The 22,569-nt window shown below is 41.4% G+C and overlaps 1 protein-coding gene across 1 annotated transcript in view; it reads left to right on the forward strand.

Moving 5' to 3' along the window:
• LOC310957264 (contactin-associated protein-like 4) overlaps positions 1 to 22,569 on the forward strand; it is a gene marked incomplete at both ends in the record, with an annotated part of 94,722 nt that overhangs the window by 44,913 nt on the left and 27,240 nt on the right. The window contains 11 exons of the mRNA XM_083927755.1: positions 3,372 to 3,547; positions 3,750 to 3,896; positions 5,208 to 5,475; positions 7,411 to 7,560; positions 8,451 to 8,622; positions 10,585 to 10,691; positions 12,692 to 12,811; positions 14,214 to 14,414; positions 15,937 to 16,099; positions 18,133 to 18,260; positions 18,916 to 19,086. Of these exons, the coding sequence (XP_083783881.1) occupies positions 3,372 to 3,547; positions 3,750 to 3,896; positions 5,208 to 5,475; positions 7,411 to 7,560; positions 8,451 to 8,622; positions 10,585 to 10,691; positions 12,692 to 12,811; positions 14,214 to 14,414; positions 15,937 to 16,099; positions 18,133 to 18,260; positions 18,916 to 19,086 (1,803 nt within the window). The remainder of the gene's footprint in view (positions 1 to 3,371; positions 3,548 to 3,749; positions 3,897 to 5,207; positions 5,476 to 7,410; positions 7,561 to 8,450; positions 8,623 to 10,584; positions 10,692 to 12,691; positions 12,812 to 14,213; positions 14,415 to 15,936; positions 16,100 to 18,132; positions 18,261 to 18,915; positions 19,087 to 22,569) is intronic.

Below are 22,569 nucleotides of genomic sequence, written 5' to 3' on the forward strand. Positions count from 1 at the left end.
GCCGACAACTTGAGTGTATTTCTTTCTTTCTTTCCTTCTAAAGGAGAATTAGCTTAAATTTAAGGACAAAGAAACAAAACGGGGTCATTAGAGTGACGTCATTAGCTGCTGCATAACTACATATCACATGATTTTCAATGCAGTGTTTTGATATTTATATCTATTTATAGACTTTTTTGCTTCTATTTTGACTTGTTTGAAAATGTAAACTAAACAGCGGTTAATGTGCATGATTTTTTTACGTGGTCAGACATTATTAAATTAACAGATTGATACTTTTGCAGCACTCTTGGCCCGTCCTGAAGAAACCTGCTATATTTTCCATCACATTTTATACTCTTTTGTCCATATGAAGGTTTAATTTGCGTCTATGTAATTTGGTTATTTGTCCACCATCTCTTTTAGAGTGAGAAGTTTTGTTTAAAGACCATCTAAGTCTCAAAATAAAGCTGCAGATGTTATTTTTTGTCTCTTTTCTGTTGGTGTTATCATGTTCCATAAATTGAATCGAACTTAAATCATGTTGATGATCATCCTTCGGCAATATTATAGGGATTTCAATTCAGCAACCGCTTCACAAAAGCTTCCACCAGCAGACGTTTTTTCACACTCGGTCCGCTCGTTGTTGTCCAGACACCTGTAACAAACGTGGTTTAATAAGATTTATATCTGCTACACAAAACCATTCCCCTCTACTTTATATTCATCACAATGTCAGTGGGGTATATTGTTTCTTTGTTAGCTCATAACTCAGCCCAGCCCTGCTGCTACTGAAGTGATTTTAGGGAAACAAACATGCTGAGGGTTGATGGGTCCTGCTCCGGTGCATGACGTGAGCTGCACGGCGTTGTTTTTGAGGACAAAGAGCACATGTTCGAAGTCTTAACGGTTAATGAAGAAACATATCAAAACTGACACCTTAATAACGTTTTTATCAGTTTTGCTCCTGTCCTCTGCCACTGCCAGTGGTTGATTCAGAGAAGAGGGTTCTTGAGACCTAAGATTTCAACTGACTACTTCTCTAATTGTTGTGCACAGGACTAATAAATAAACTTGAACCTTGAGACCTCGGAAAGAAGAGAACCGACATCATCTTAATGAACTATCAGCGGGCTGAAATATTTGCTTACCTGAAGAATGTTTACAATTTAAAAATGATGTCTGGAGCTGATTACAGTGCTCGAAGCTCCTGATAAGAGTGGTCTTTGTCTTTCTGCTTAATCAGATTTAGTCATAGCTGTAATGAAATTGCAAACAAGATATGATACACAGTTACTTTGGAAGGAAAAAGCAGAAAGTGTTCAGCAGAGTCTGCAGGAATGAGGCAAACACACAGTCTGTCACTCTTCCAAAATAATAAAAAATGATGCAGCCCTTCGCACTTTCTTTTCATCCATTATTTTTTTGAAGATTTTGCTGAGAGTGCTCGCTCTTTTTCAGCAGCAGACGTCCGTGTTCAGTCTCACACATCCAGATTCACAACCGCGGTCTGAGCAAAACTATTATGCCTATGAAAATGTACTGTGCACATGCATACACCAAAGATGTGGAAAGGTTTTGATTTTGGAGACCCCCATGACCTCACTTCTGTGCTACCGTCCCGTTGCGTGTTATTGTTTTCTGTGCACGCTCACGCTCCCATCGGGAAGTGACCTATTGATTTCTGCTGACCCACATCACAATTCATACAGCAATATTGCTCAAGGACTCACAGACTGTAGCTGTTAAACAAAAGACAGAATATTTCTTTGTATTCCACACAAGAGTTTTCCCAATAGGTCTGAAGAATAAAACTACTGACTGCCCTGTCATAAACCTACATGTGTAATCACTGATGCCGCTTAACAAAACACATGATTAATGCTTCTTTCTTCCTGATGACTCCAATACTGCTAAAAAGATAAACCACAGAGGAACTTAAAGACAGATAGTGGCAAAGGGCTTCATATATATATATATATTAATTCATTTTCCATTTGTTGACCTCTGACCTCTTCAATTGATTCCTGCCTTCCCTTTCAAGTCATTCAGCCAGTAATCAAATATGTGCAGTGAAACCCTCAATCATAAGGTCCTCTGCTCTCCTCTATACATCCAACAACATCTCATTTGTCTTTAAAGGTCCCATATGGTAAAAAGTGGAATTCTTATCTGGTTTGTTTTTATTATGAAGCTGCTTGAGGTGCTATGTAAATACTGTCAAATTCTCAATCCACAAAGCGATGCACACAACCCGTATTCAGAAACTGTGCCTTTAAACGAGCCGTCAGGACTTCTGTATGGCTGTGATGTCACAACTATACTATTCTAGGTAAGTGCCGCAACAGTGCCATTACAGCCATTCCCCGGCTGCAATGACGGTGCAGAGATGCCGAGATGTGGGCCTGAATATGCTGACCAATCAAAGCAGACTGGGCTTTTGTCCAACTGAACCTGAGCATATGTCTCCTTTAAGTCTTGCCATCTTTCCTTTCATATTGATCCGACCGTCTTTCTGCTCGTTCAGAATGTAATCAAATAACTTGTCACCGTAAACAGGCCTGTGAATATTCTCATTTGTCAAGGTCACTGTTATCCCCAGAGAAATTTAAGTCAAAAGCAACTGGACTTGGCTATTTGTCGTTTGGGATGAGAGGTGAAACGTCTTCCAAGACTAATAACCAGGTCCAGTTGCTGTTGAGTCACATCACAGTAAATGTGTTGACAGGACAGTCGTCCCCTGCTTCAGGGCGTCTCCGTCATAACTTTCCCTCCATGGATGAAGTTGTTTCTCTCATCCAAGCTGCAGACAAACCCTCTCAAAAAATGGGCTGCCATATCAAAAATACATTTGTCCATCATCATCAAACTGCCTCTTTTTCTCTTTGAAGTTGGAATTGTGTCGCCCTAAAGAATATCTAATACATTTTTAATGTCTTACTATATTCAGCTCTTTGTACAGTTCCGTCTTTTAGCAGAAACACAACAGTTCTCTCCGAGTACTTTAGGGAACGTAGAAATAGATCCACTAATTTGGATCTGCTAGTGCTCATCTATCATTAATGACGTGTCACCATGTTTCTGCTGCAGGTTTTTTTATACTGTATATATTCAGCATTATCACATATTTGGCTTTGGTTTTCAAATTACACTGTGCAGATATCTTGTTGTCCCTTTTGCGATGAGACAGGCTGACCTCAATGTGCTCGTCCCTGTGGGATACTGAGAAAATCTAAATATTTATCACAACAGAGAAACTTTTATAAGCCTGGTGTTCACTTCCCTTTGCACCGTGCAGACAATGGAAAACAATCTTCATACGGAAATCAGCAAATCCAATTATTACACTCCCTCTTGTCAGCTCACTACTTTTTACACCTCATCTCTTTCAGGTAGGACTTCATCCTCTGAACCCCGGCGTCTCGCTCTCCTCGGCAGCCTGTTAGATGACCAGCATTGGCACCATTTAGCAGTGGAGTGGCGCAGCTCTCATCTCAACCTCACTGTGGACAAACACACAGAGAGGGTTCAAATCCCCGCAGAGTTCAGCCACTGGAACATGGAGCAGGTGGGAAGGAACATTACATTACATGTAGTACACACTTCAGTAATTGTGTTATTCCAATATACCCACATGTTTTAGGCAATCAGAAAACTGTAACCACTGAACGTTGAATATAACATCTGATGGAGGCAGAGGAAGTGTAGATTGTATTTCTGTTATTTAATGTGCATGCAAACCTCTGTTTTATCGTTTTGTCCCTTCACAGCTGATTGTAGGGGCAGTCCAGAGCCCTGGTTCTCTGAAACCGGTCGTCTCCAAGAGGAACTTCCATGGCTGCCTTGAAAACTTGCTGTACAATGGCCTCAACCTAATAGAATTAGCTAAACACAATGACCATAAAATTACTGTAATGGTAAGTTAATTTACATGAGTAAACATCATTTACACAGCCACTTGCACTTAGGTCAGTTACCTCTAAGGCTGGTGCTGATCACTGATCACTGGACAAGGGCTAAATGTGGATGAAATACTCCGCTTGGTTATTATTATTTAACATAGTGCATATATAACCAAGGACCAGCATGTGCGTCTTTAGTGTCGTGGATTCTGTTTTATTTTTGTTTCAGTTGTTTTTTAATTTTTTTATTAATCATTCATACACGTGTGTGTGTGTGTGTGCGCCGCACTGGAGTTGCTGGTTGGTCTGGATGCTGCAGATGATGCTAACTGAGTCTGCTGATGCTGGTTAATGAAGCCAGGACATAGGACTGCAGACAGTGGTTAGACTCCCACTACTGCCTCCTTGTCTTGGCCATTAGGACCTTGAGATGTTTCTACATTCACAATGAGTGGAGCGAGCTCATCAGGGAGAGGTTGTCAAGTGTTTCTGCAGGGAGTAATAAATGCTCTCTCATTACAGTTAAGGCCAAGAAACACGTGAATTCTTGGTGAAGAGGTTCCCATGCATGGCTAAAGATCTAATAGAGGCAACTTCATGTTGCTGTGGCTCTTAAGGTACTAGCAACAAAGATTGGATTTAATGCAGTGACTCAATGGTGCTTCAAACTGCTCTGTGAGGGGACATTAACACGAAGGACGTCAGAGTGTGGGTGAAGGAGGATTGGTGTGTCATTGCTGCAGTCCTCAGCCTTTTGGGGGATTTTTAAGTTAACTTTTTTTACTTTGTGCTGTGCAGTGACACAGCCCACTCACATCATGAAATATTGGAAAGCACTTTAACACCACAAAGGGCTTTTAGATGTCATCTTTGTTCCTGGAGCATTATATATTATAAGATAGCACGCTGAGGTTCCAAGCAGAGAGCTGGGACTATAATATATTAGGCCACTGCAGCAGCCTGAAGTATAGACCTAGTGTCATTAGCACAACTCACAACAATGGACTGTAACAGAGATGTCAAGATATTGTAGTGCTGGGTTAACTGTATACTCTCATTCTTTCATCTTCATTCTTTATCTCTTTTACGTCCACGCTCGGTGACTTTGGTGTTTTCTTTTTGCTTTCCAAGCCTTGCTGTTATCATAATGGTGATACTTCTGTCCTCTTAAGGAGACTTGCTGATGAGATCATTGCGACAGAGGTCACATCGGCACACCCTCCACAGCTGATTAATATTCATGTTTTATGTTGTTTTATCTCTCTAGTAATCATTTTTCGGTCCCACCTCCTCTCTCTCTCTCCACTGTCGATGATTCTCTCTCAGGGCAATGTGACCTTTTCTTGTGCTGAGTCGGTTTCCGTCGCCTTAACGTTCCCCGGGCCCCAGAGCTTCCTCCAGTTGCCGGGGTCTACAGTGTCCGCATCGGGGGGTGTGTCCATTGGGTTCCAGTTCAGGACGTGGAACAAGGCGGGGCTTCTGCTCACCTTTGACCTGCCTCAGGGAGGGGGCGTGGTCTGGCTGTACCTGAGTGAGGCCAGACTCCGGCTACAGATCCATAAAGCTGGCAGGGCGCTGCTGGAGCTCCGCGCAGGTACCCATACACCAGATCCACCACTAAGAATGAGTTGTTTTTCTGACATGGATATTGAGTCGATCCATATGCTGTGTTAGGAAAGTTCACTTTCTACGTGAACTAGTTCGATGTTCAGTTCACAGTTCTAAAAATAAACTAGCTCATTGTTCATTTTTTTTTTTTAATTATTGCCACAGCCCATATAGAACCACAGACAGCAATTGTTTTAACAGTTTTAACTTTTAACTGACGGCAGGTTTTTAATGGCTGCAATCCCTTAATTAAGTTTATAAAAGCTGGGCTTTCCACTTTACTCAAAGGCTGCAGTTCTCTGACAGTACACTGCACCACCAGGTCGTCCAGCTGCAGCTGGGAGATGACAATGAAGCTACTGTACGCAGTTCATGGGATTTGGGTCGAGGATTTGTCTTGACTGCCTGATTTTTTATTTACTTGCACATACCTTGAAATGCCGGGTGCTTCAGTTCAATGTGTCCTTCAGGTTTGCTGTGGATGTGACTGAAGTGCGTTTTTTCTTTTTGAAAGCTGGCGGGCAAAGTTTGCACAGAAGTGTAAAGTTTTTCCTAACCTCCGCCTCAATACTGTGTTTAGTTTTGATGACGCATGCGGTGGTGCGACACTGGTTGCTGGTGTTGCCAGATTGGGTGTTTTTTCCGCTACATATTAAGGCCTGTTTAAGGTGTGTTTAAGCCTGGGTTTCACCTGGAAGGCTCTATAGAAATCTGGCGCCCTACTGAACAAAGTTAAACTGTGAAAGTCAGACGTTCACAGACACTAGAATGAACACGTTCACAGTAATGTTCATCAGGCAGTAATACACTACGTTCAGTTCATGTTCGCCCAAAATATGAATGATAGTTCAGTGAACACGTTCAGGCACAACACTGCCCATATGGCTGTGCCACAAGTTAGCTTTAGTGCTTAAATGACAATCTAATCCTAAACTTCAGGTGAATAAAGTACGATCATCAAGTTTTTTTTACAAATCTTTAGTAACCCCTCTAATAATTAACAGTAGATGTGCCAGTTGTGAACGAGGCCTATTTTAAAACAAACTGTAACCCCACAAACTAATGTACTGTAACAGTTAGTTGGTTAATTATAATTCTCCTTTTCTTTGAAAGTAGAGCCTGGTTATGACTATAGGTAGTAAGCTTGTTAGTCCGGCATACTAATGCAGTGTACGTTAGAGGAGATCAACACACTGTTAAGCCATGCCTTTTGCTCTTGTCGTTTTGGTTTTGGAAAGGTGATGAAAACAGATACGGCCGTCAAAACTCGATCTGTTCAAGTTCAAAACTTGATCTATTTCTTTAATACACTGGGGCTGGAGTTTGGACTTCTGAACTTAGTGGAATTGTTAGTGAGAAAACTGCCTTTATGTTCTTGTTGGTTCAATGTTTATCATATGATCTACTGTGTTATCCTTATTGCCAAAGCTTTGGTCGCACAACCACATCACTCTGCAGATTGCTTGGCAGCCGATGGTACTTTAAGACGACCGGGGTGTGTTCTTGAACAAAGTATTGTCAGTAAGAAAAATAGAGGAGGTAATGAGATATTGATTTATCCCACCAACTCCGAAAAACATACAGGCAGGCTCTGTCTTCCTGATACTGATATAGGTAGATCAATCACAGAGGATGCAGATAGAGTAGATGCCTGTGTGGTCTGCACTCATCTGCCTCTAATGGTGTTTGCAATCCATTTGTATCAAGTGTTGCTCTGCCACCAATCGTTAGTTTTGACTATAGTTTTTATGAATTCTGAATATTGTTTCAGTGTGTGAAAGACATGGTTTTAACGCTGTTTCTAAATCAGTGTTCACTTGAAATCAGCCTTGGGAAAAACATTTTGCCAACATCTGCTGCAGTTCTTAACAACTGTGGGGACATTTTCAGCAGTGTGTGGTAATGGGTATTGTATCCACAGGTTCTGCTCTGAATGACGGTCAGTGGCATTCGGTGGAGCTGAACTCCAAACGCGGTCGTCTGAACATCAGTGTGGACAAAGAGGAAGGAGACAGCGCTCAGGCCAGCCACTTATTTCCTGTCACCATAGAAAGTCACCTCTTCTTTGGTGGTAAGAGTGAAGCAAGTCAAATGTATCTTTCTCAGCAAAGCCCTGTCAAGTAACAAAAAGCTTTGTGTAAGAGGATTGATGTAAGGTTTAAATTAAATTGTGTTGACATAGAGGAATCACCAAACAACTATAAATCTCTACTTATAAGGCAGTATTACATTTTGGCAACTAAATTGAACAATTACAGGTCACGTCCTGATGAAGGCATATCTATATAAAGCCCCTTTCACACAGCCTGTTCATAGCGACTGATTGATTAACGATGTGTATCTGCTCACACACACTAGATGGCGACACCATTTGCTTCCTGAAACTCGATTTCTGTGTGGAAACTCTCCTGGGGCGGCTGGGTGTTCATTCATTGGGGCACTGTTGCAGAATCTCTGTGTGAAAGGAGCTTTCACCAATTTGAATTGCATTGTTCATGTCACTTTAACAATATATTTCTTAGACATTAATGATAACGTTGAAATGTGTCAACACACTGTCGCCTGACAGTGAGAAGGTTCCAGGTTCTCACCCCAGCCTGGGCCTTTCTGTGTGGAGTTTGCATGTTCTCCCCGTGTCTGCGTGGGTTTCCTCCGGTTTCCTCCCACAATCCAAAGACATGCACGTGTTTGGTTCATTGATGACTCTAAATTGACCGTAGGTTTGAATGGTCGTCTGTCTCTGTTCGTCTCTATGTGCCCTGGGATAGACTGGCGTCCTGTCCAGGGTGTACCCCGCCTCACGCCCGATGTCAGCTGGGATCGGCTCTAGCACCCCCCGCGACCCCGACCCCGGGATAAGCGGTTGAAGATGAATGAATGAATGATGGTTTATGTTTTTAGATGGGGTAATGACTTTCATTTAGACTCTTCTCTTACTGATATTCCTTCTGTCCTTCTCAGGTTGTCCTGCTGAAGAGGCCAGGCAGGAGTGTAGAAACCCCTTTAATGTGTTCCAGGGCTGCATGCGTCTCTTAACTCTGGACAGCCAAATCGTGGACCTGATCATGGTGCAGCTAAAGCAGCTGGGAATCCATAACAGCCTGCAGATTGACATGTGTGGCATCATCGACAGGTCAGTATACCAAAAAAAATCTTAACATTACATTTGTTAAGGCACATTTTTATTGCTTTGCTATTACACCTGATTTAATCATACCCTAATATTTTCCACAATTAACTGAGCTTAATCACAACAGCAGTTGAACAGTGATACAGAATTCAGTTGTCACTATCACCTTTTGCACTTTTTCAATGATGTTTTTTTTTTTTTTACGTTGATAAACTGTAAAATAGAGGTATTCTTTAAGAGTGTTCAGGTTTTCTGTGTTTATGATCTGTCGTTGACATGTAAACCCTACAGTAAGACATTCATTATGGTACAGCTTTTGTACTACATGTTTTCTTCACCAAATCAAAATATACATGCTTGAGAAACATCCATGTTTACAGTATCATACATGATTTTTCTATTGTTGTCAGCGCAATTCAAACAAAGTGATAAGGAATTAGCAGTCCAATGAAAGTCTTTGACATGAGTGGATGTTAAAACAAATGAAGAAATATATGATTCGCTCATGGAGATTGAAATCAGAATGCCACAATACAACCATTTTAAAGGGTTTTTTTTGGCATTTATTTGCTTATCTAATTTTCATTCATTCATTCCTTCATCTTCAACCGCTTGTCCCTGTCGGGGTCGCGGGGGGCTGGAGCCGATCCCAGCTGACATAGGGCGTGAGGCGGGGTACACCCTGGACAGGACGCCAGTCTATCACAGGGCACATAGAGACAAACAGAGACAGACGACCATTCACACCTACGGGCAATTTTAGAGTCATCAATGAACCTAACAAATGCATGTTTTTTAAAATAGGGTAAATTCTTTGTCCTGTAACATATAAGTAGAATTTAATTAACTGTGCCTTCCAGGTGAAAAAATGGGGAAAGAGGATTTGACAGAGAGCAATAGCAGCAGTGTTCTGTTGGTTTTTGAAGTATTTCAGGAACAGAGTTCACACTCCAGAGAGCACACAGATAAACACAAACAAACATAAGCCTGCACACAAACCTGTACCATAATACTGATATATCCGTTGTGAAATTCACAAGTATTCTTCAGTGGGGATCAGTGGTATGACAGTTGTATTCCTGGCATTCAGCTGTTCTGCGTGGACCTTTCCTTCACATGTTTAGATACATTGTGTCTTTGATTGACATCTAGGGCCATCCCTCAGAATGAGCTGAGTTATATCCACATAGAGAGGGATTAAGAAATACAAAATAAAAGGTGGGAGGTGGTGTTTGGATTGTCAAACCATCACCACTTCCACATATAGCAACATAGTTATATATGTAATTATATATGGAAAGAAAGTGCAACCCAGACCGCTAAGGGGCTATAAATATAATGGTGTTAAATACGATCAAATGCAACTGTAACTTTGACACAAGTCAAGCATCCAGAGTTGAATTTAAATCGAACCTCATGGGCCTCATGATAACCCTGTATATATTTTCAATGGAAGTTACTGAAGATAAGATGATAATGATGTATGGATGGAGCGCAGAACAACAGCTCTCCATGTGACAATTACAACAAGTATAAACCCCCCTCTAGGGTAAAGCATGTGCACACACACACACACACACACACACACACACACATTCACACACACACAGAAAGACACATACAGTCAACTAGATATAAACACCAACATGCACACAGATATTGAACTAACCACATATCTTTGCCAGATAAGGAGGATCTGCTTGAGTGACTGTAACTAAATGCAGCCCTGTTTATACATTAATTAGATAATTATTCATATTAAAGAATGACAAAAATCTACTTCATGCTATCTCACTGTAATCCGTCAAATAGCATTTTGGGTCCATGGGATATATTGTACTGTACAGTACAGAGCTTCCATTAGTCTAGTAGTCTTAATAATTAGTTGGGGACTGAAAAACAGAAGAGAAACTTTGCGATAAACTTTACCAACTTCTTAACTGTCTCTCTCTCTCTGTCTCTCAGGTGTTCTCCCAGTCGTTGTGAACATGGTGGCCGCTGCAGCCAGTCCTGGACCATCTTCCACTGTAACTGCTCTGAAAGTGGCTACAGCGGAGCGACCTGCCACAGCTGTGAGTCAAACATCAGCACATACAGTGACTAATGAATAGTAGGGCCACATTAAACCATTAGACTGCTGTCGGTCATCAAGGTTCCCCCAGTTCCCCCCACTCTCTTTAAATTGTGACCTGTTGTCTTGAAGTAGCCATCAGGTTCAGAGCACTCCACTCTACACACACCTGGATTAAAATGGGTAAAGTAGACATTTAACATTTAGAAAAAACAATATGGTAGCAAACAAATATTGGCTATGTACAGTTATAGTAGACTAATGGTGTCCTGAGCAGAGAATGGGGAACGGTCTGAGAGAGCCATGTGGAGGCAATCCCAATCTAAAGCTCCTTAAAAATGTGATTTTGAAGGCAGGGCATCAACATTTCATCAAAACACAAACGTTTATATACTACTATTTTGTTTATGGAGTCAGTTTTGAGGAAAACATGATTATAGCTGCCTGGTTTATGTTTGATGATACATTTTTGTAGCGCATGCAAGTCATAGGGAGGTGCGAGGAGTGGATGGATGTACAAAGCACAGGGCTTTCACACTGAAAGCCAGGTTTCATATCCTCGTGTTGTGAGGTTTCAGCTGGATTTGTTCAGACTCTTACAGATTTGGAAATGCTCCCATTGTTATGAGTGAATCTCTAACTAAATAATTAAAGAACGATCCATGGCATTGATTCTCTGTATGCATTTGTTCATGGGTTACAAAGGGTTTGACCTGGGTCAGGCCATGCAACAATGAAAGCCATCATTTCACACCCATTGGCCAATATGGCCAGTTCAGGAATGGGAATCGGCATCAGGAAGGAAGTAATGTTAATGTCATAGGAACCTGTCTAGTTTTGGCAACAATGGTTAAATATAAAAACATGCATCATGATTGAATTAAGTGGGTAGTGTAATGCAAGAGTGGATAAGTTAAATGCATTGTCTGTCAAATGTTTCCTGATTATGTTGATGTAAAACATAATTCGGGCAGCATTGAATCGCCTCCAAAGGGTCCGTGATGAATGATTTATGTTATATTAATGCAATTTCTAGGAGACAATGTTGGATTTTGACAGGGAGAGAGCAAGAGTTAGAGAGCTATGGCAGATTGAAATTAGAACCAAAATATGTGAGAGTGACACATAATGAATTTCCTTTTACATGCACTTGCTTTTACATATTCATTTTAGCAAGGAGGCAAATTGAAAGGAAAATCAAAAGATAGGACTTACAGTAGAAAAGCCATAGTGCTTACAGCAAAACACTAAGGACCGAAAGACTGCTAATAGTTTTCTGTGTTGCTGCTTTTATATACATACACAAGTTGACAGCTCCGAATGGAAAAGAGGCTCAGTTTTAAACGTCAATCTGCCAAATACAGGTACACTTACAGTTGGGGGGGGGGGGGGGGGACATTCCCCTTTGGGGTAGGTGCTGCAAATGTGAGCTCGAAAAGAGAAGTTTCTTGGTTTTTGTCTGGGGAAATTTTTTCAAATCTAACAACCACTTTTGAAGCTTCAAGTGATGCCTACTCGGGATGAGTAAAAGCCCTTTTTAAAGAGAGATGAGGGGCTTTGATCCTTTGATTGCAGAGAGTGCACTGGTGTGTGCGTATGTGTGCATGTGTGTGCGAGTGTGCGTTTGTGCGTGTGTGCGAGTGTGTGTGTGTGCGCGTGTGTGCGTGCGTGTGTGTGCGTGCGTGTGTGTGTGTGTTTGCCAAATAGGGATAGAGGAGGGAGGAAGACTTATGGAGACAGAGAGGAAGAGGCAGGGAGGATAAAGGTAGAAACTTTTATTTATCGAGTCTTTGTACTTTATGGGATACTGCTGTAGAGATAAAACACAAGATGATTTTCTTCACTCTGGTGATGAGACGGTGATTCAGTGCAGTGCATCCCCCATAGTCCCCCACAGTGTGTAGTCTTCATCCCCTCACAGCTCCTGTGTGTGTGTCTACCAGCTGATATGTTGATGTTGATGTGATTCATGTTGAGCTGATGTCATTATTTCCCTCCCAGCTGTGTTCGAACAGTCCTGTGAGGCGTACAAACACAACGGCAACACGTCGGGACATTTTAATATCGACGTGGACGGCAGCGGACCAATCAAACCACAGCTGGTCTACTGCAACATGACAGGTGACACGCACGTGCACACACACACACACACACACACATACTACTCCTCTCCCTCCCATCATCACTCAATGTGTTTTATGATTAACATTTACATAATTGTTAATGATGATGCTCCTATTATCACGCTCTGATTCACTTTATCTTTCTTCCTGTCCCCTTCTCTACTTCAGTCTCCCACATTCATTACCCTGTCTGGATGTGTCTTGGTGCTTTACATCATTTGTGTGATGATAAAGAACATTGTTGGTTTTAATTCTCTCCTCTTCATATACATGTTTCTCGCCGTCTGCACCAGTGCTTTACCAATTTACATGTTTGTTCACATTTTCTAATTCTTGGACATGTTGATAGTTCGGTGATATATGGATCTTAGTGTAATTCTCAATGTATAATAATTCACACCTGTCATTGTCTGATCCTGAATATTTTTCCCATATTTCTTTTTTATTTCACACCACAGACCACAGCAATCAGACAAAACAAACTACAAACACCAACATACCAATACAGCGACAACACAGCTAGAATAGAACAACACCTGGCCTGAAAAGGAGATGGATGAAGCATAGCTTTTACATTTCCAGCCCCCATTCACATACATTTAAACACGTAAAGACACCATTGATGTTGTAAAGAAGAAAAAATGCTTTATTTACGAAATTACTTGCATGTGTTTTCTCAAGCTGTTTCAGTAAACCAACTAACTAAAGTCATTTGTGGTCCTCTGATTGGAATATGGGGGAACACGGTGGTGTAGTGGTTAGCACTGTCGCCTCACAGCGAGAAGGTCTAGGTTTACATCCCGACTGGGGCCTGTCTGTGTGGAGTTCGCATGTTCTCCCTGTGTCTGCGTGGGTTTCCTCCGGGTTCTCCGGTTTCCTCCCACAGTCCAAAGACGTGCAGGTGTTCGGTTGATTGATGACTCTAAATCACCCGTAGGTGTGAGTGGTTGTCTGTCTCTGTTCGTCTCTATGTGTCCTGTGATAGACTGGCGTCCTGTCCAGGGTGTACCCTGCCTCACGCCCGATATTAGCTGGGATCGGCTCCAGCCCCCCGCGACCCCAACAGGGACAAGCGGTTGAAGATGAATGAATGAAGGATTGGAATATTTAGCCAGAATATATGTATATACAGTATGGAACTGTTGTGATGCTTTTCCTTATACCTGATGAAGGTTGAGCACATTAAAATGTTGTAAATTAATAAATACCAGTTTTATCACATTGAGGGTGCTTTCACACCTGAGCTATTTGGCTTGTTTTTACCCTGGAGCGTTTTATTCATAGTCCAAGTTTACAAACTCAACAACTGATTCGGACCAGAGCATACAAACTGTAGGTGTGGAAACACTCTAATTTGCATCATAGTAACGTTGTGTTTTCTTGTCACTTTCTGTCTAAAGAGGAAAACACATGGATGGTGATCCAGCACAACAACACAGAGCTCACCAGAGTCCAACCGTCTCCAGGTGTAAACCAGCATTCAGTTCACTTTGACTACTCAACTGAAGAGGAGCAGCTATTGGCCACCATCAGCCAATCAGAGTACTGCGAACAGGAACTGTCCTACCACTGCAGGAAGTCCCGCCTCCTCAACACTCCAGGTGTTAGTCTACGTATATGTTTAATAATAATAATAAAATATTCCTCACAGAAACATAAAGAAGCTTCTCTTCTCTAACTTGAAGTCTGTTGACGTAAGAGGGCTCTACATTTTTTTTCTGTCTGTTGAATGAGTTATGAGGCATTTTGTACAAAAGCAACACCTTTGAAAGAATCGAACTCCCTGCGGCTCCACACAATCGTCTCGCTCTACTATAGAAAGCAAAATGAGGTTGCACTCATTGCTGGAAACTTCAGCTGGAAATTAGGTTCCAAGGATTTTCTTCCTTTTTAGCAGTGAACCAGACGCATCGATTGTGTACCTTTTTGTTTAGTGTCTCCTTCTTTTAGACTGAGTTCAATTCAGTTTGTCCTATGGGATGGCGTCTCTTTAACTGCATCACGTTTAAAAGTAAGTAATTGACCATGCTGATGTAAAAACAGTGTTTACTTGCAGCAAGACAGGAACAGATTGGGACAAACAGTAGATGGATTAAGGAAAGAGGAGGAGAAGGGACAAATAGATTGATGGAAGGAGTGTTTTACTGTTTTGGCATTTAGTTAAAGTGGCATTCTTGGAGTGGCTTACAATACAGGGTAATAGTTTAAAAAGCTGCAGTCTGTGCATTAACATCTCCAGAGAAGTGCAGTATTTATTTAAGTAAAATACACACAGTGTTATGTGCACCGTGAGATACATTTGATGTTATTAAAGGTGCTGTATAAATAAAATTTGTCATTATTATCATTATTATTATCATATTTGAATGCTTAGTTTGTGCTGTTTCAGTATGAGATTGTATGCTGTCTATAAAATGTACTGTTTGCATGAATCACAAGGCTCACAAACAGTTATTGTACACACCCCAGAGATTAAAATTAGAGAACAAAGAGTTGATACTTGATTTATTCTGAAATAAATTGAATGACTTCAGCACATCTGCGCTCACAGGACATCACTAGTTATTCACACTGCTCTGGTTTGATCTTGGTCCGTTCTTCTTCAGACTCTTCCACAGTTCACTAACTGGAGTGGGTTTCTTATCCATTACTTTGTTGCCAATGATTTTCCATAGATTCTCTATGGGGTTTAGATCTGGACTCTGACACTTCCTCTTCCAAATTTAACTGACTTCTTTAGCCACTTTGGGGTTCAGTCGCTCCCAGTCCATAATGTTTCCCATCAGACCCAAATAAATTGAACTTTGGCAATGTCATGTTCTGGTTTGGGGGATGTTTTCTCCTGCCCCCCCCCCTATATATATATATGTATATATATATATATATATATATAAATTGTATACATTGTATTTATAGCATATCCATGTGTGGAAGAAGAACATATTTACCTTGGTTTCATACAGTGACGCACAAAGCTATTTTCTCTCAGCACACATTCAAAAAATGTGTGAGCATAAGGAGTGAAAACACACTGTTGAATGGAAAAGTAAGACTGGACTGATTCTCTGAACCTAACATTTTCTCATAAATGAGCATCAGTTGTCGTGTGTGTGTGTGTTTCAGAGGGCTCTCCGTTCAGCTGGTGGCTCGGGGGTCCCGGTCCCGGTCATGTCCAGACTTACTGGGGCGGAGCTCAGCCAGGCAGCCAGCAGTGCGTCTGTGGCCTGCAGGGCGACTGCGTGGACCCTCAGCACTACTGCAACTGTGACGCTGACCGCTTGGAGTGGTACTGACAAATATTTATGTTTTTCTCCACATGTAGTCACAAGGTAAAAGGTTTTTGCTTTTTTAAGTTTACACATTGAAGTTCAAGCGCCAATCATCAGCCACCTCGTTTCATGGAAAACAGACAAAATGCTCTGTTGAACAATGTTGTGTATTATTTTGAACATGGAGACAAATGTGATCAGTAATATGTATATATATGTAGCCATTTATCATTTAATCTGAGGTGGTATTATTTCTTAGAATGTTATTTAACAACATGATGATGACTTACTGCTGGAAAACACTGCGTTTCCAGGTAAACTAATCTACAACTATACAGCAATATATACAGTAATACAGTGTTTTGGAATTTTCTACAAATGACAAAAAAGTCATATTGTTGAGCTTTGAGAGAGGCCAAAGTTAAAAACAAATGTATTTAATTCTAATTTTTGTGTCTTTTAACTTTTCTTATTTTAAAAGAAAAATAGATACGAGACTTGATTTTATAATCACGATTTTATTGTTATGTAATTAAAGATATGATAATATATTACCGGGAGATATTGAAGAAAAGTGAGGAATGAAACTTTAAGTTTTATTTGTTAAACGACAAATATGAAAACAAAAAAACAATTGCTGTGGAGGAGTAGACAGAGGAATTGATGGTACAGTGATTACATCTCAATATACGTATCACTTCCCTGTGGGGGGGAAACCCCGCGACGCCAGAATAAGAATCCCCCTTGATGGAAGTCATCTCCCAGATTGAACCTTTGCTCATATTTGTTTCATCCTAGAATAAAAAACATGACTGTTCGTTTGCAAACTGACTTGTGACTGTGAGGTTAAAAACAAATTGACTGGGATAATTTGAGCAGTGTAAAAATCCAAACACTTTTTGAACCTTTGCTCACGTTCTTCTCAAACTTTTACACCGTACACCTGCTCAGATAATTAGACCCTCCAAGTACCACCACTATGGTTGACATTAAAATACAGCAGTGTAAACCTACCCTATGCAGCTACTGACAGTCCACACAGGAGGCCTGTTTATTCCTTATCAGGAGCTTGTTTATTGTGGTCAGCCACTGCCACACTCACACGCAGGGATGGCGCCTGTTAAGGGTGTACTGGCACGGCTTAAGTAGCTACTTATTCTTGCACTCAGGGCTGCTCGAAATATTATCCTCCTGATGTACACTTCTCTTCCTAATAGTTCCCATTTGGAGCAACAAGTGCAGTAATTTTTGAACGACTAATTTTACCTTAGCTACTATCACGCCATCACAGTTTCACCCGTAACTAATTATCAACGTATGTGCCAACGTTCATGGAAGCAGCAACGTGGCAGGCTGATGTCAAAACAAAAGTATCACAGGAAAGGCAAAACTTATTTTAAATTAGATTAGGGGAATCGCGTAGTTTGTTTTTTTCATTTGGAGTGTTGTAGTATTTTGATAGCTTTATATTTATTTAAATTAATTAATTCGGAGATTGCGCCGTGTACCACTCGATAGGGCTTGCTTATCTACACTTACCACAATTTGAGAACCAGTGTTGAAAGCAATACCTCACTTCCTGCCTTAAAGCATTTCCCAGTACAAAGTATTTGTGCAACACTGACTCTATTTTCTCATACCGGAGCTTTTGCTTTTCAATATTTCATCCCCCTCACAAAGTGCCATATACACTCCTCGCTCCCAGTCCTGAAACTAGTTTTATACACACCTTTACTAAGCAACAACAGGTGGATTATCTTAAGTGTGTGAAGCCGCATGTGGGCGTACATGCACAGGAGGTTTTGGGAGTAGCTTTTCCAAAAACCGCCATGGATGGATGTTGACTGTCAGCATGGCTATGAATCAGTTATGGAATAAATATGTCCCTGAGAGATTGCACCTACACACTGCAATGTTAACATGAGTTAGTTACAGCATAATTCATAATGCTGTCACAAGAGTGATGTAACATTGAAAACAATCAGCACAAGTGTATTTGTTGATTTTCCTCATCCCCCCCTTTCCCCCCTCATATTTTCTTTTCCTGCAGGGCTGAAGACTCAGGTCTGCTCACCCATGAGGAGAGCCTCCCTGTCAGGTCTCTGGTGCTGGGTGACATCCAGAGGCCAGGGTCAGAGGCCACCTACAGGGTGGGGCCGCTCCGCTGTCACGGAGATAGTGAGTCCAACCGAGTTCTCCAGTTAGTCTGGTTACAGCATGATGCCAGAAACCATCCTATTATAGAAGTGACTGCTGTCATTTGTTTATTCTGTCCAACTCCATGACTGACAGACAAATTAATGCTGGTTTGTTTGAAAAACAAATCCTCACACAACACACCAGTCTTCAGTGTTACATAGCCTTTTAGTTTAATTACTTCAAGCCCAGAGAGGAGGGATAGAGAGTAGATCAATGCCACTCTCATTTAAGTCTGTTTAATATGAAGCTGCAGCCAATTAGCTTAACATGACATAATGGCTTTAAAAAAAAAATCCCCCTACCAACACCTCTAAAGCTCACCAGGATGGTTACGTTTTGTTTGCTTAATATGTATAAAGTATTGAATTAATCCTTTAAGTCGTGCCTGAAAAATCAAAAACTAGAGAATATAAATATATAGAAGTGATTAAGGCTTTTATTACAGCTGTCACTGGGCAACATTAAAACTTACTTTCCAATTTAATTGTTTTGTTTTTGCAGTTTTTAATGAACGGTTTAAACATAGCCGCTTATGTGCACCTTTTGATTTCAGCTAATTAACGTCACAGGTGTCCTAATTTATTTCCGATTCAATTCCAAGTTCTCGACGGTGAGTTTTTATTGTGTTTCTCAGAGAACTTCTGGAACGCTGCGTTTTTCGACAAGGAGACGTCGTACCTCCACTTTCCCACCTTCCACGGAGAGCTGAGCGCAGATATCTCCTTCCTGTTCAAAACCACGGCCTCATCTGGTGTTTTCCTGGAAAACCTGGGCATCAAAGACTTCATCCGGATCGAACTGAGCTGTGAGTAGGAGCTGGAGGATAAACACCGAATCCAAATGAAACACAGATGAAGGGGGATGTGTGTGTCTTTCTATTCATGTTTTGTGTGTGACTTATAGGATAGCAGCCAAACTGAAAGACTATTTCTTTATTTGTATTTATGGGTCTGATGGTGATGCTGTTAGAAAATATAAAGAAAGAAACTCTGGATTTGACTTTACTTACTTTACCGGTGCTGGGATTAAATTGTCTTACAGTAGAGGATGGAAACATTTTCCCATCCATTTACCCTTTTACTTTTGACGCTGGACAATTTTTTTTTATTATTGCCAATGTTACGTCCCGATATTAAAAGGGGAGTAACGGTTGATGTTGAGTTTGATGAAAGGAGGGATGGGAGACACTTTTTAGCAAAAGTGTATGTACAACTTATTAATATAACAAACAAGGCAATACCACAGATGGCAGTCCTGCAAAATATGAACAAAAGGCGGGCTGGCCACACAAAGGCAGAGGCCCATCAGTACACGCAGGTCAGCATCAGACAGTGGCCTACCAGCACACCACGCAGAACGAGAAGAGAGGGCAGACCCGCGGTTTCCTGCAGGTCCTTTCTGGAGCCAATTGAGCTCAGATGTGCTCAATCAGCTACACTGGCAGCAGCATGGGGAAATTAGGAGGAGGGGATGGAGGACACACACACACACACACAACAAACACAGCAAAAGCACATACTCCTAGGTAACAGACAAGCTGGTTTGTATGGAGTTTCTTTTTTTTTGCCGCTTGCATGTTTCCAACATTTCTTTTCTGGTCTAGGTTGCATTGTTCTTTTTCTGCTCAATGTCCTCCCCCGACAGAGTGCAGTTGAATGAATTGCATACGCTGCCATGAATATTGCATGCCGGCCCACATGGGACAGCATTGCATTCACAGCACAACAAATTAAATGTGACCAAGGTGAAATCCATAAAAAGGAAACTCATAATCATTGCAGGGTTTGTTTTTAATTTGACAGTTGTTTTATGAACTCCGAGGGGCTTTTCAGCGGGAAACCTCAAGCCATTAATTCCTGTTGATTGATTCTTGTGTAATGCACACTTTTATGGGCCCAATAGTGTGTCATTTAGAGTATGACAGTCATAACCAACAGGGTAATATTTAGTTTATGGGTGCCATGGAAATGTGGCCGGGTGTGAGATGTGTGTTTACAGCCTCTCATATATTGTGTCATTTAAAATAGAAATGTGTTACCCAACAAGGTGTCCTTGTGCCTATATGGTTATGACAGCATTGTGGATAGAATGAAGTGCACTTTTCTGGGCGGCGGCAGTGTGTGTCATTCAGAATGGCTTGTATAGATGACTTCAATTAGTTATGAGCCATAGTTGCCTTTTGACGCTCTTTCACCTCACTTCACTTCTTAGTTTGCTTCAGCTTGCCGTTTTGTGGTTCTTTTTGTGATGCATTTTAGAGGACGTTGTTTAGAAATAGCATTTAAAGGCACGTACACACAGAATCTAGGGACACTGCTGCACTATCTACCTCCCTCTGTGGGGAAATCATTGTCAGTGTTGTTGTTCCAGCTCTGAATACTCCTGCTCTGTTGTCGGCTCCCTCAGATCACTTTGGCTGAACCTGAGAACAATTTCTAAATGAACTTACTGTAGGATGCTATATTGTCTCATCTTGCTCTGTACTCCCAGAGTTATACATCGTCACCTTCAAACAGCACAACATGAAGGATGATGCATTGCTTTACCTCCTCTCTCCTAAATATTTTGCTACTTGTGGAGAGAAAGGAGCGAGATTAGCTAAAAGGAAGTAAATACAGAGATTCAGCACTGTGGTGCTGTCCGTGGTGCTGAAAGAGGGACGAGGAGCCGGCCTCGGTCCTGACACACAATGCTGTGGCTCTGAGGGAAAACTTGGCTAAGGGCTGGAAGAATTATTCAGAACCTTTTACCATTGGAAATACTACAAAATAAAGTACAAATACAAAAAAAATAGTCTATTATAAGTTAAAATCTTGAAAGTGTTAACAAGCCAGTGAAAGAAAAAAAATAAGGTGTTAGGGTTAATCCTTTTTTCATTCCTCTTCAAAGTTTATCCCAGGGTCGGGGTCGCTGGAGCTGATCCCGGCTGACATCGGGCGTGAGGCGGGGTACACCCTGGACAGGATGCCAGTCTATCACAGGACACATAGAGACAAACAGAGACAGACAACCATTCACACCTACAGGCAATTTTAGAGTCATCAATGAAGGAAAACACCTGCATGTCTTTGGACTGTGGGAGGAAACCGGAGGAAACCCACGCAGACACGGGGAGAACATGCAAACTCCACACAGAAAGGCCCAGGCCGGGATGCGAACCTGTAACCGTCTCGCTGTGAGGTGACTGTGCTAACCACTACACCACCGTGCAATTCCTCATTGTCTCTCGCGGTTTTAGAGAATCATTTCATTAAAGTTTGTGTAGCATTTTAATTATGTAGTATTGTAGTTGTAAGCATATGCTATATAGACTTTATGTGCTATATCTACTTTATGTGTCCAGTTAGGCAGTGTATACAATGCTCACAATAATACTGCATGTTTGGTAAACTAATCTGATGATAATGTATTCTATCACAGTACTTGTTGAATTAGGGGTGGGAACTGATGAGATTATTAATACCAATGCCAGTATGGATTTTGCTTATCAGGCCGATTCTGTATCGGTTCCCTCGCTAATCCCTGAACAATTTTCTGTGCGGAAAAACGATCGGCCTACCCGGGTTTTCAGCTTCAATTGATCCGTTTTATCATCTCTAAGTCTGAACACAGACACATTGCAGATGATATGAGAGAGGGTTTGAACAGCTTTCCTTTTTATTCAGGTTTTCTTAGTTTAAGTCAGCTATGCCTGGCTGATGTTACTAGTTCACGACTGGAACCAGTTTGCAGTTCCCGTCCCTAGTCCCAATTTCCATTTTGTCTTCTGGTAAATGTACCTAAGGAGAAACTTCAACATCTCTCCTTGAAATTAAATAATACCTTAAAATGTAAGGGTGCTTGAGTAAAGGCACTTTGATTAAGAACCATTTACATCAGTACTATGGAAGCAGTTATAAACAAAGAGGTGGTGTGATATGTGAAAATAATGCACCTGGAGTGTTGTAGATTCAGACACTTATGGGCCTGGGCCTTTCTGTGTGGAGTTTCGCATGTTCTCCCCGTGTCTGCGTGGGTTTTCTCCGGGTTCTCCGGTTTCCTCCCACAATCCAAAGACGTGCAGGTTAATTAATGACTCTAAATTGCCCGTAGGTGTGAATGGTTGTCTGTCTCTGTGCGTCTCTATGTGTCCTGTGATAGACTGGCGTCCTGTCCAGGGTGTACCCCGCCTCACGCCCAATGTCAGCTGGGATCGGCTCCAGCACCCCCCATGCGACCCCGACAGGGACAAGCGGTTGAAAATGAATGAATGAAATCATATTTATTCACCCTTTCAGACTGTTATATC

Source organism: Echiichthys vipera (assembly GCF_963691815.1).
Source record: "Echiichthys vipera genome assembly, chromosome: 15".
Lineage (NCBI taxonomy): Eukaryota > Metazoa > Chordata > Actinopteri > Perciformes > Trachinidae > Echiichthys > Echiichthys vipera.